The following is a 12,524-nucleotide window of genomic DNA, read 5'->3' as shown; positions in this document are numbered from 1 at the left end:
GTATTATAAGCTCCAGCATAAATAGTGTTTCATATATTGTTCAGAAACCACATCCATCTACTTTTTCTTCTAAACATTTTCAGGATAAGTTTTGCCCTTTCTAAAAAAAAAAAAAAAAAAAAAAAGGAAAGAAAGAAAAACATATATTTTCAAGTATTCAAAGCAAACACTGATTAATCAAAGCTCAAATTAATATGACAGTTAATCTAAGGACTTTTTGAACTTTAATAAAAATGGAACAACAAATTCACTTCTAGATAGCAGTGGAGGCGGCCTAGGTTTTTCCATTCTGATCACTTTAAAAAAGATTAGATAATGTTTTTTGAAATATTATAATGATTTTAAGCATATTCTTCTTATCTTAATGGAGTTTTAATCTAACATACAATTAAGCTCTACAAATAATCTACTGGGAAAGAGGTAAAAAATTATCATTAGGTTCTTGTGCCTGATATATCTGGTACATTTTTACCTTGACTGCTTCAATAACTAGTAATTTGCTTCATTTTGAACAATCAAGGTAGAAAATTTTGGTACTGAAATTCCAATATAAGGCTTAATTAACAGAATTTAATTTTTTGACATGTACTTCTATTCTTGTAAATGTTTTTAAAAGTTCATGGATTTTCTTCTATTTTAATCCTAGCTACTATGACCTGCACTATGAACCAGCCTACCATTATATTTTTAAGAGCTCAAGTTCAGTCATAAAGGTATCAAGCCACATCTGAAATTATTTAGATCAATGTAGTCCAGAACAAAGTGAAAGAGAACTATTGTAGAGGGTTGAATTGATAAAATATAGGAATAGCATGATTAATCTGTTTTCTATGATTGGTTCATAGCTATAGCATCATCTGGCATCATTGTGGCATCAATAGTTATAAAATAACAAGTCAACTATGTCCCATTTTTCTTCTTTTACACTGTATTTCTTATTCCCCAGAATTTCTTATCCCACTCCATACACGTTTCTTTTAAAAGTCATAATGCTTGTCTTATAATACACACCCAAATTCTCTAAAGTAACATTTTCTCCTTTAAAATTTAGCCCTTTCTTGTATCTGGCTTTTTTTCCTGAAACAATTCTTCTTTCAATGTTTTGGTTTTAAAAATTTGTTTGTATTTGATGTTTTAGCATTTTCTTATTTATTCATTCATCTACCCATGATTTTAATTTACTCCTTTATTCTTTTTTTCTTTGGTTAACTTTGAATTAACTAATTTCAACTGCTTTTCCATCTCTTCAATGTTTATGTTTCTTTCTCATTTTACTAATAACCTCTTCTTTTCCAATATATAATAACGATGTCCTTTCATTAATTCCATCTGGTCACACTATCATTGAAAGGAGCCACCTATGGGCGAGAGCTGTGCTCAAAATCTCTAAACATTACCTGGCAACAGAGTCAGAGAAAAAAATAACTAACTCATTTGTCAGAAGTATTAAGTTCAGAAAGCTACTTGTAAGAAATATTGTGGTTAGGCATTTCTCTACTATACCATTCTAACCCCTTATATAAAAAAATCCTAAAAGAAAATATCTTCATTTCTAAGTATCAAAATAAACAATTTCTCCAAAGGAAGTATAATGTTTTTCTTGTGGAAAATGTAAATTTAGCATTTGACCACATTTCCCTCTTTGCTTTCACTACCAGGAAACCCAGAATAAACTTTTAGGATCATCTTTAGTAATTGTGTAGGACCTTATAGTCTATGTGCCTACATATTAACTCTTCTCACAGAAATAGAATCCAGCTTACATATATTTTCCCAGTTCTGATTTGTACTTATATATTAAAAATATTTTTATTATTCCCCTGTGAATTCTTCTAAGTTCTTACAACCTCAAACCAATAACAAAATAAAAATGCAATTAATATGTTTAGTGAGCATTGTATTATATAGAATGAATGGTTCTTTTCCTTTTTCACACAGGATATATTTTTACAGATATGCCAATGGAGAAAGATAGAGGACACTTGCATTTTTCCCATAAAAGCAGAAAACATGAGTAACCAACCCTCTAAATTAAGTATAGCATCTTCAGTGTAAATTCCCTGAAAGTATACAGGTCTTGGTTGAAGTGAGTGTTAATATTGTTATTTTTGTTTAAGCTGGAAGGGTTATTTTTAACCCCTGAGAAGTAATATAATCTAATATTTTATTGATGAGGAGCAGCTAAGCCATTCACTCGAGGAACAAATCTATAAATGTGGTGTTTTAGTGAGCTTCACACTACCTGAAAACAGCTCTTGTTTAATTATAACAATAACCACCAGCCTACAACTTCTAAATTTGGCCCTTGAAATTAACCCTTGAAACCCCACACCAATCCAGGACGGCTAGGGGCCCTGTCACCTGTGCTCTGCAGGTGGCAGAGAACAGCAGTGCCCTGTGGCAAGGAAAGAAGCCCCTGACAGGGCACAGCCTCACGGCACTCCAGAACCAGCTGCGCCCGCTGCAGAGGGCGAGACGGCAGCAACAGCCGCCGCCTGGCCCCCAGCTCTCCCGTCATGGAGATGTTTCCAGGTCACTCAGTCTATAAAGTATATAGGATGGGGGAGGAGGTGTCTTGAGCTTCCCTGAACCCAAGAATAATGCCACCTTTGATCTGCAGATATGAAAATACGAAGCTTTTCCTTTGCAAGTGGGTTTTAAATATTTCTCCATTAATAGTTAATGCACATGCAGACAGCTCCCTGTGATTATGAATTCTGGCTTCGTAACGCTAGTCCAAACAGGAGCTGAACTTTCAGAATCATGGTGTTACTTTTGACAAATTAAATTGTCCTACTTAGGAAGGTAGCAGGAATGAAGAGAAAGAAAATGAGAGAGTGGGAGTAAATTCTCCTTGGAGCTGATTCTCAGATTGAGGAAGAAAAAAACGAGAAAAGACTACATTTGTGTTTTCTAAGCTGATGATACTGCCAATGTTTATTAGAAAATAGCTTCAGAAGGTCCCCATTCTGAGGCTGAGCCAGACCGAGAAGGGGGAAGGAAAGACATTGGCAGTATGTCTCACTGTCTCCAAACAAAGAAGAAAACATATTTAAGGGAGCGGTTACTTTTTAATAAGAATCAGGTTGTTCTAATGGCCCTGCAGTTTAAAACTAATCAGAAAGAAAATGATCTTAAATTTCTAACAATCTGAAAATAACAAGAAATGTTTTAAACAGACAATCCACCTTACAGCCCATTGTAATATTAAGGTTCTAAATTATGTGAGGTTGTATCTATGTATTCTTTGCCTGGTAAACCTAATTCTCTTCCTTTAAAAGTTCCTTGAATATTTGGCTGGTTTGGGGTAACCAAGATATCATAACAGGTGCTCCACTCAGGAGGTCTGCTGAATGAATAGTCTGGGGTCTTTATCAGAAGTTTCATATATAGGAGTTAAGGTCACATGATTTTCTAGCAGAGACAAGAATATAAAATAAACAGGTAAAGTGAGTAAGGTAGTGTCTAACGTTGAAAATGCTAAAAAATCTTCACACTCACTGACGACCATCTTACTATCTTTCCTCTAACCTAACATTTCCAAAGGTGATTTTCAGGCATCAACCTAGGACTGAGTAATGCAGAACTGGGGTCTGGGCATGCCTATCCATGCCAGGAAATCAGCTGAATGATGAAACAGAGAGAGCCCCACCCTAGGGAGAGGAGAACAAAGTTTCAGATTCTATGATAACAGGAATAATGATTCTGTCCTGATCTACAGTTCCTGGAATTTTACCATCCCTCAGTTGAAGGTCTCTCTTAAAAGTTTTTCACCCTCATTCTTTACATTAATAGCAGGGATCATGAGCTTCAATCCCATCCTTAATTGTTTTAACTCAACAACTATTAGTTCAATATCAACCATGTAAGGTGCTTTGCTTAATAACAAAGAATACAAGGGCAAAGCATTTTTCTTGCTGTTATACAAGCGTTTTAAGAAATGAAGATGATGTAGGTAAGTTGAGATAGATTGAAAATGCTGTGAAATGAGTGGGGTGTCCAACTGAGTTGTCACAATGACTAGAGAAACATGAATAACAATTGTCCTGTAGTGGAAGGAACGGTTGCACAAACTAATAAAAAATTGTTTTGTCCCAAATGTCAATGGTGCCCTTGGTGAAAAATGCTGATTAAGCATTGGTAATTTTTAGGGCCAACAGATTTTAAGATTAAAAATGATTACGGTAGACTCAAATGGTATCGAAAGCCTAGAAAGGCCGGGGACCAACTGAAAAGCTTTAGTCCTTTAGGGGTCTCTGTGATCAACCGGCTCCACACCTCCCTCCCCCAAGGCATTAGTTTTGTTGATTCCTAGAAAAGCAGATTAGAACAGAGAAATGGGACACTGAAAATGTTGACCTAACCTAAGAATCCCTGGGGATTCTTGGCAAAGACCTGAAATTAATTTTCTTCCCTCAGTTTTTCTAATTCAGGAGCCACCCCAAGTTCTAAATGACTCCTTCATCAATATCCTCAGGATTGCTTTGGAGGTTTCTAAACCTCTGGAATAATTTGGGAGCTTATATAAAGAGAGACACTCCACAAACCTATAGCACTGTCCTTGGTTTCTAACATAATCTTTAATTTGTTTACAAGCCTAATGCAAAATCAGTGCTAGTCTAGTGAGCTTAGATATGCTGAGCATCTGAAAGAAGAAACAGAGGACATGAGTCACAAATGAAGAGCCCCAGTATAAAAATGTTTGGAAAAATACTATAATCCAGAAGTACTAAGTGGGTGGAATAATGGCCTTCAATATGCCAGAATGGGAATTCTCAGGCAGAGCACTTACAAGGAAACCACAAGTAAAAGAAGACTGCACTTTTTGTTCAATGTTTTCCTATTAATTGTGATGTAAATTATATGAATGTGATTTTGACAAAGAATAGCACTGTTTCTAAAAAAAATAGTGGTTTATGTGCAAAATACAAAATGCATCAAGAAGAAAAGAAATGTTATTTGGCATCATGGGTGAAATAAAATCTGAGATAATGGCTTATGATTAGATAACTTTTGTATTTTTTTTTTCTTTTTTGGCTGGACTTCTAATGCTTAAGTCTTAGGAATGAAACAAATATTTTTGTACCATTAAATTAATATAGATTTATGGGCACTTTTCACACATAATTCTTGATCCCTGCATGAAATGAGAAATCACCTGGCTTTGGTTACATTAGGTTGAAATTGTTATTCTAACAATATGTGATGCCAGAAGATGGTAGCTTTGTGGGTAATGTGGACAGCTATCCATATAGGAAACAGCTAGTAGTCAACAAACTTGATTAATGTTGGACAGAATTCTTTAGGGAGTAAAATATCACCATTCGCTGAGTCCCTAAGGAGCTTATATCTTCTCTTAACTAAGATGATCCGTGAGGGACACTAATTAAAGTCTACCAGACCCTTGAAAATAAATATCTCTCTTTAGAGGAAGTAAAATTTAAAATAATGTATTAAGGAAAGGTAACTTAAAATGATAAAAACTGGAGAAGAAAGAAGACAACTTTTATTTGACCTTGAGTGTACTTCTTATTCTATAAGAAATTTTAAAAATCTAGAGGGTAGTTGTTTCTTGTCATTATACTGTTGCTGATTCTGTGGTTAGCTATTAATTTTATTTTTTATGATTCACAATCTGCTCTTTGAAATATGCCATATGCTCAAAGCAATTCAGGGATGACAACTGTCAGAATTACTCCAATAAAAATTGCCTAAATGAGGAAGATTTACTGCAGTCTGATATTTCAGTGGAAAGTCCCTCTACCCTCCCCAACTGCTTTTTCAGACACTGAATCTTACAACCATTTTTTCAGTCAAAATCACATGGTTGTTTTGTAAGAACTTCTAAGACTATTTAAGTAGAATTGGTAAAACACATTAGGCTAGGAGTGAATTAACAGACATGGAAAACAATATAGATAGTTATTAGATGGATTGCCTACAATCAATATGTGAGTACAAAGCCAGTTTTTTTCAATCACATGCAAATGTATTGACTTAATTTGACAACGTCTGAGCTACGTAACACCGATAAACATTAAATTGGACAAGACCTGTACCCCCGAAGCAGCAAGCCAAACAGAAGGCAAATTTCTCTTATCTCTGGGAAGATCTGAGGGGGTGGATAGAATCCACCTGAGTGCTCCAATCAAAACACATTTTGTGGGCTTCCCTGATGGCGCAGTGGTTAGGAATCCGCCTGCCAATGCAGGGGACACGGGTTCGAGCCCTGGTCCGGGAAGATCCCACATGCCGTGGAGCTACTAAGCCCGTGCACCACAACTAGTGAGGCCGCAAGCCACAACTACTGAGCCCGTGTGCTGCAGCTACTGAAGCCCGCGCGCCTAGAGACCCTGCTCCGCAACAAGAGAAGCCACCGCGGTGGGAAGCCAGCGCACTGCAAAGATGAGTGGCCCCGCTCGCCGCAACTAGAGAGAAGCCCGCACGCAGCAGCGAGGGCCCAGCACAGACAAAAATAAATTAATAAATAAAACAAACAAACAAACAAAAAAACAAACAAAACACATTTTGTTAAATGTTACCAATCCATTTATCCTTCATTTTGTTTCAGTCTACTTATTAATGCAGTTTCATTTATTGCTATTCATCTTGAAGAAAAATCTTTGTCCTTCTGTAGAATTACACCAAATGGAATGTGATAAAGGGAACTTTCTTGCAATTATGATGTCCATGCAGCCTGTCAGCACACAGGGGATGGAAATGAGTTTGGGGACAGGGAAGGGAATTCTAATAGACACCATGATACACACAATGAACGCAAAAGATACCCTGAGAGAAAGACTTGTCAGGCTAATCAGATCTTCCGCAGCAAAGGTAAAGACAGGAAGGGTAGCTCTAACCTTGTAAAGATGCTGCTGCTGCTCCTCTGACATCATCAGGTCGTGACTGTCCATCACGAGGGACTCCATGTCAATCAGCCAATCCCAGAGCTCCTGATATTCTGAATCGAAGTCCAGAAGCCTGAAGATAAGGCACAGAATGTATTATGCATAAATACAGTGTAGTTGTTAAAATCTCATATTAGAATAATATATTCTTGAAAACCTATGATGTTCCTAGGTGATACCTGTAAAAAGAGAAAGAAAAATTCTCTGTGTGGTTAAACAGAGGGCAAAATAGGAACTCAAGCTTGTGACATAGCCGTTTCTTAGATTTTGAAAAGGTAACATGTAATTCTGATGCTCATACCTGAGACATATCATGGCTATTTCCATTTGTTCACCCTTTCTGAGGATTTGCAGCATTTGAACAAAATGATTACTACTATGTCCTTGAAAAAGAGCATTGCCATATTTAACAGACTGGGAAATGGAGGGTCAGTGCCTTGTGAAGGTTACACAGTCAAGAACTTGGAGTAAAAACAGCACTCTCAACATTCAAACCCCTTTCTCTATGACTAGATTTTCCACAGATATTGCATCCCAATATATTCATGATTAAGAATACTAATTCAACTAATTTCTCTAAAATGATCACAATATACTATCATATCCAAAATATAATTTTCACTGGGAAATGACTCAATCATTTATCTGTCCCTCTGCTGTCTATCTGCCTATCTCTGCAAACATATATCCTACATATATTGTCACGGATGAGTAGCCAGCATTTCAGCTTCACACTCAGGGACAGGCTTGAGTGACTCTGGTAAGCCAGTGAGAACCAGGGGCAGATCCAGTATGAGACAGGTGTTCCCCACAGACATGTAGGAAACAAAGGTAAGGACAGGAAGTCAAAACAATGAATCTCTGAATAGCCAGCAATCATTAAAATTCAAAGGAGGATCACTATGGTTTTCAACAAAATAAATCATTAGAATAAGGAGCTTAAAAGGATTAATGTGATTCTCTCTTGAAAGCTTGGTGAATAAGTAAAGCTCAGATTCTTCTAAAACACTGTGATCAGAAAATGAAAGCGCAGAATGAAAAACTATGACTGTGTCCTTCTCCCCAAAATCATCCCCCTGAAAGAAATCCTAGAGTCTTGTCAAACTCTAACTGAGCAAAACCCTATCAGTGCTAATGAAGCAGCAGCCTCAGGTATGAATCTGAATTTATCAAGTGAGCATTTTATTACCACCTTGTTCCTGTCTCTATACATGAAATGACTGCTTTCCAAGAAAATGAACATCCACTTTTCATAACTTATAATTTAATCTTAATAGATTTGTCAAAAAAAATAAGGTGTGTCTGGTGATGAAGGAGACTAGATCTAGAATTGTCTAGTTTATTTTAATTACTTTACCATAATTATAAAGCTTCTTGATTAGAACCATAAGTGCCCAGGACAAGGATTATCATTGGCTAACACATAGAATTAATTCATAAATGTTTACTGAATGCCAATGATGGGTATAGGTGATGTAGCCAAAACCTTCAGTAAGGCTAAGGTGGTCTAGAGCAGTGCTTTTCAAACTCTAATGTGCATATGGCATAGCTGAGGAGCTTGTTCAAATGCAGATACTGACTCAGTACTTCTAGGGTGGGGCTGAGATTCTGTGTTTCTAATGAGTGTTGGCAACTAGCAACGCTGCTGGTCCTGGGTCTCACTTGGAGTAGCAAGGACTTACAGCATACGTGTGAAATCTGAAATAGTATCCCATTTCAAAATACTAACAAATAAGCCAAAACCACTGCAGCAGGGATAAATAAACCATCAGGCTTTCTTTATTCATTCTGTGAGTGACTAATAAGGAATGACTAATAAGCATTTGCTCACACGACGGGCACAGTCATTTAGAAATACCTCCTGAATTATGTTCATTGTTTTTCTCTCCTTGCACCCTCCCACATTTTGACCGTAAAGACAGGGGAAAGGTGGAATGCCATCCCCCAAATTAGGAGGGTATGATCCTAATACTTGCATACAGGAGAGAATATCCAGGGGAATAATAAAAGCAAAGGGTAAAGGAAGGAAAAAGCTCACCCCTTCCATCTCAGTGGATTTGGAGAATAAGAACAAAATAAAGGTAAGAGGAGCAGGTGCTCAAATGTGTGTCTGCCCCTCTCTTGGCCTAAGACCTAAAGGGAAAGCCAAAAGCACCAGGATGTCAGCTCTGTTTCCTGCTAGGAAGTCTGGGAGATTGCCTTAAACAATGTCCTCACAATAACCTGAAGTGGGGATGTTGTAGTCAGAGAGCTGTGGTCAGGACTCCCTTTGCTACCCTGTTCTCTCATCCTTCCATGAGGTTTCTTGGAGTTCAGCTGGTGAACTTGACAGAGGTGTTGCCATGGCAACAGAGACACAATGACCACCCCCCCCACCCCAACCAAGGAGAGCCAGGGTGGCCTCTGAAGCCAGACCTCAGGGAGTTGGCTGGGCCAGTGAAGGCTGAGATGAGGTTTAGTCAGCAGGAAATACCTCCTGACCAAGCCAAGAGATAACAACACAGCCACAGCCCTCTGTCGGGAGCAACCTCATAATGCCAGGGGCAAGACCCATTTCACTGAACCCAGCCAGCCTGCACCCAGGGGCCACATTAAGCCAGGGACCCTCACTGTACCCCAGAATCACAAGGTCATGTAAGCCTGCTATATGCTCAGATGTCATCTTGCACAAACGAAGGGAGAGGAATAGGAAATCTGAAAAACAGCATTTTATCCCAAGAGGTTGTTCCCTAAAGAGAAGGTTAATTTGTTAGGAGAGGCTACAAGCATTTTGTGTAAGAGCCTGAACTCTGATCTTAAAACCAGGTTTTTTTCCCTTGCTGTACCAGGGAAGTATGTATTTAGGAAGTGTCATAAATTATCAATCAGTAAGAGATAATAAGGAAGCCTGCTTTCTTTTCTATACATGTATGATTTAAAAAGAAACTTTGATTATGACTAAACAATTCAAGGGCAAGGTATGAATTTATCTTTGTATCCCTAATGCCCAGGATAGTACCTGGTAAATGATGATGAATGAATGTAGATAATGAAACCAAAAACTTTTAGTAGGACCAGAATGTCTTCAGAAGAGCAGTATGTGATAGAGATAATATCTCATCCCCAAATGCCAACACAAACCAGTGCAATATAGACAGACTTCTTCATTCATTCTGAAGGTGAGATTTTGCCTTCAGTATACAATGGTACATTTGCTTACTTGAAATGATTATATGCAGTATATTCTCAATTAATGTGAGTTGCCTTCCCATTCCTTTCACATCCTGCTTCTATATTAAAAATTAAAGGAGATTTATGAGTAGATTTTAAATAGATGAAAACTGCATATGGGATGATAAAATGTTCACAATCATGGAATTTTTTTACTAGCTCTTTAACATGTCTTTATATCCATTGAGCTGTTCCCTCCTATTATTCTCCCTATCAAAGGACTTAGAACAAAAGCCATTTCTTCTAGTTAAATGTACCTCAGGCTCGTTCTCGGATGGTCTACACTGGAGACCAGCGAGTGGTGAAAGAACCTAACACAGATACACTTCCTCCAGTCTAGTCTATTTTCATCCTAGCTGAGAATATTTAGGCTTGAGTTTGTTAAATATGGTAAATGCTTTGGTTCTATAGTTTGTTTCATTAAGTGTAGAATCGGCGCTAGTGTTTTCTAAACAACACATTCTCATAAGGTCCTAATACTGAAGACAAAAACATTTTCTAAGCATTTGTGCCTGATTTCAGATTCTTTGCCGTGTGTTAATTCACAGCTTAGAAAAAAACCTGACAGTTTTCCAAATTTAGTGAAATCAAATACGTAACTTTGTAGCAAATCAGAAATAAATTACTAGAATTTCTTTGTTGGTTTTTTTGAAACCTTCTGAAATGACTATAATTTAACGTGCTCATTATATTAGGAAAATCCTTGGATAAAGGAAGTAGCTTACTTTCTTATGTTTATATTACCTGCAAAGGTGTGCTGTATACTAGTGATTTTATAAAAGATGTTTTCCAGGGAAAATGCCAGCTACTATACAGGAAAACAAAAAAGATCACAGATGAGTAAATTTATCAGGGGTAGCATAGAACTAGTTAACAGTTCTACAGCCCTTTGAAGAATAGGCTGATTCAATCAGCTGAATTCAGAACCAGGTACCTTTCTTTGAAGTCCTGGTGACAAATGCCCTCTTTTTAAAAGGGAGAGAGAGGTGACTGAAATTGTGGCAAGTAGTTCAGAATCTTATAAAGGCTACGAGTACTACTCTTTTGGGGGAATTTTCCTTATAAAATTTTCTTTGTAAATGTGCTTGGGTTCATGTCAACTCATTCACTCAAATATATAATCTCCTAGATGTTAAAAGGTCTCAAAGCATACCTTTTCAGTACTCTATGAATATGTTATACTCTCTATGAAAATGTTACGAGGCAGACTTGTATAATACTCTAAGAAGGTGTTATAAATCAAACACATGACCAAAATGCTATTTTTTCAGATATTTTTCCTTTAAATTGCCATATACCTGAAGGGTTCACAACAAAAGAGTTGGACATTCTATTGTAGGTATGATATAACCAGTTTCGGAGCTTTAAAAGCTTCATCATGGTATGAGGAGAAAGCCTTCTAAATCAAAGTCAGCTTTTGTTAGATAAACACAGAATTATGTGTTTATTTCATGGTCTGAAATTCTAATAGAGACAGAGACAAGGCTATGGAAAAATAAATGTGCAATTTTTTCTTTAGAGTTTATTTCTAAATTTGGGCTAACTACTATGGTAATTGCCAAAAGTATTTCCCAACATCTTGTCCACCATTTTCTCTGTCTTTTTAAGGTTAAAAAAAGATTCCAGGGTCTTTCACCATAGAAACAAAATACTAACAAGCCTGTTCAGTATCATTTTTTTGCAGATTGGATAGCAATATATTATTTGTGAGGCTGGCACAGTCTCAGAAATGATCCTTCCTCTAAACCCTGGTGGGAGTTACGTTTAACCAGCTAAGTGTTTGAATACATAAATGCATTCAGCCTTTGGTATTTAAAGTGAGCATCATTAACTCAACATTTCAACTTAAACTTTGCTTAAAAGATAAAGTTTCACCCAAGTGAAATCAATGGGAGGTGTGTGTGAATATATGAGGTTCCAGCTTGGTCCACTAAGGAATTTTGATTAAACCAGACACCAAATGAAGAAATCATCAAAATAGAGCAACTATCAGTTGAAGAAAAAATAATACTAAAAAGCCCTGGAAGTTTTTCTACCTAAGGCTGAGTAATACATATTTTGGAGCATTTAAGAATCCATCTTTTGTAAACTTACTGGTTCATTTCACACCAACACATCCAAAAACACAAGATAGGTTCCTGAGATACCAGCTTGTCTATGTTGGAACTTCTGTTAAATGATCCAATTTTCCTAGCTTCTTTAGCATATTGATTCTTTCCCCAAATATTCACTAAGTGTTCACTGTTCACATTATTTGCTCAAGGAAGTTTGCCTCTGGTTTTCAAAAATGACACTAAAGGTAATGGTAACAAAATCTTGTAAAAAAAATAGTTTAAGAATATTACTGAAGTAAAATACTAATAATAGATTAGAATTTCCCATCATCCTCTATTCCATGTGTCATGT

At 36.8% G+C, this 12,524-nt stretch overlaps 1 protein-coding gene across 6 annotated transcripts in view; it reads right to left on the bottom strand.

Moving 5' to 3' along the window:
* AKAP6 (A-kinase anchoring protein 6) overlaps positions 1-12,524 on the bottom strand; it is a 584,194-nt gene that overhangs the window by 116,593 nt on the left and 455,077 nt on the right. For all 6 annotated transcript variants that reach the window (XM_036842081.1, XM_036842086.1, XM_036842084.1 and 3 more), the window contains one exon: positions 6,861-6,981. In XM_036842081.1, the coding sequence (XP_036697976.1) occupies positions 6,861-6,981 (121 nt within the window). The remainder of the gene's footprint in view (positions 1-6,860; positions 6,982-12,524) is intronic.

The sequence above is a fragment of the Balaenoptera musculus genome, chromosome 2 (assembly GCF_009873245.2).
Source record: "Balaenoptera musculus isolate JJ_BM4_2016_0621 chromosome 2, mBalMus1.pri.v3, whole genome shotgun sequence".
Classification (NCBI taxonomy): Eukaryota; Metazoa; Chordata; class Mammalia; order Artiodactyla; family Balaenopteridae; genus Balaenoptera; species Balaenoptera musculus.
This window is presented reverse-complemented; position numbering and strand designations above follow the sequence as displayed.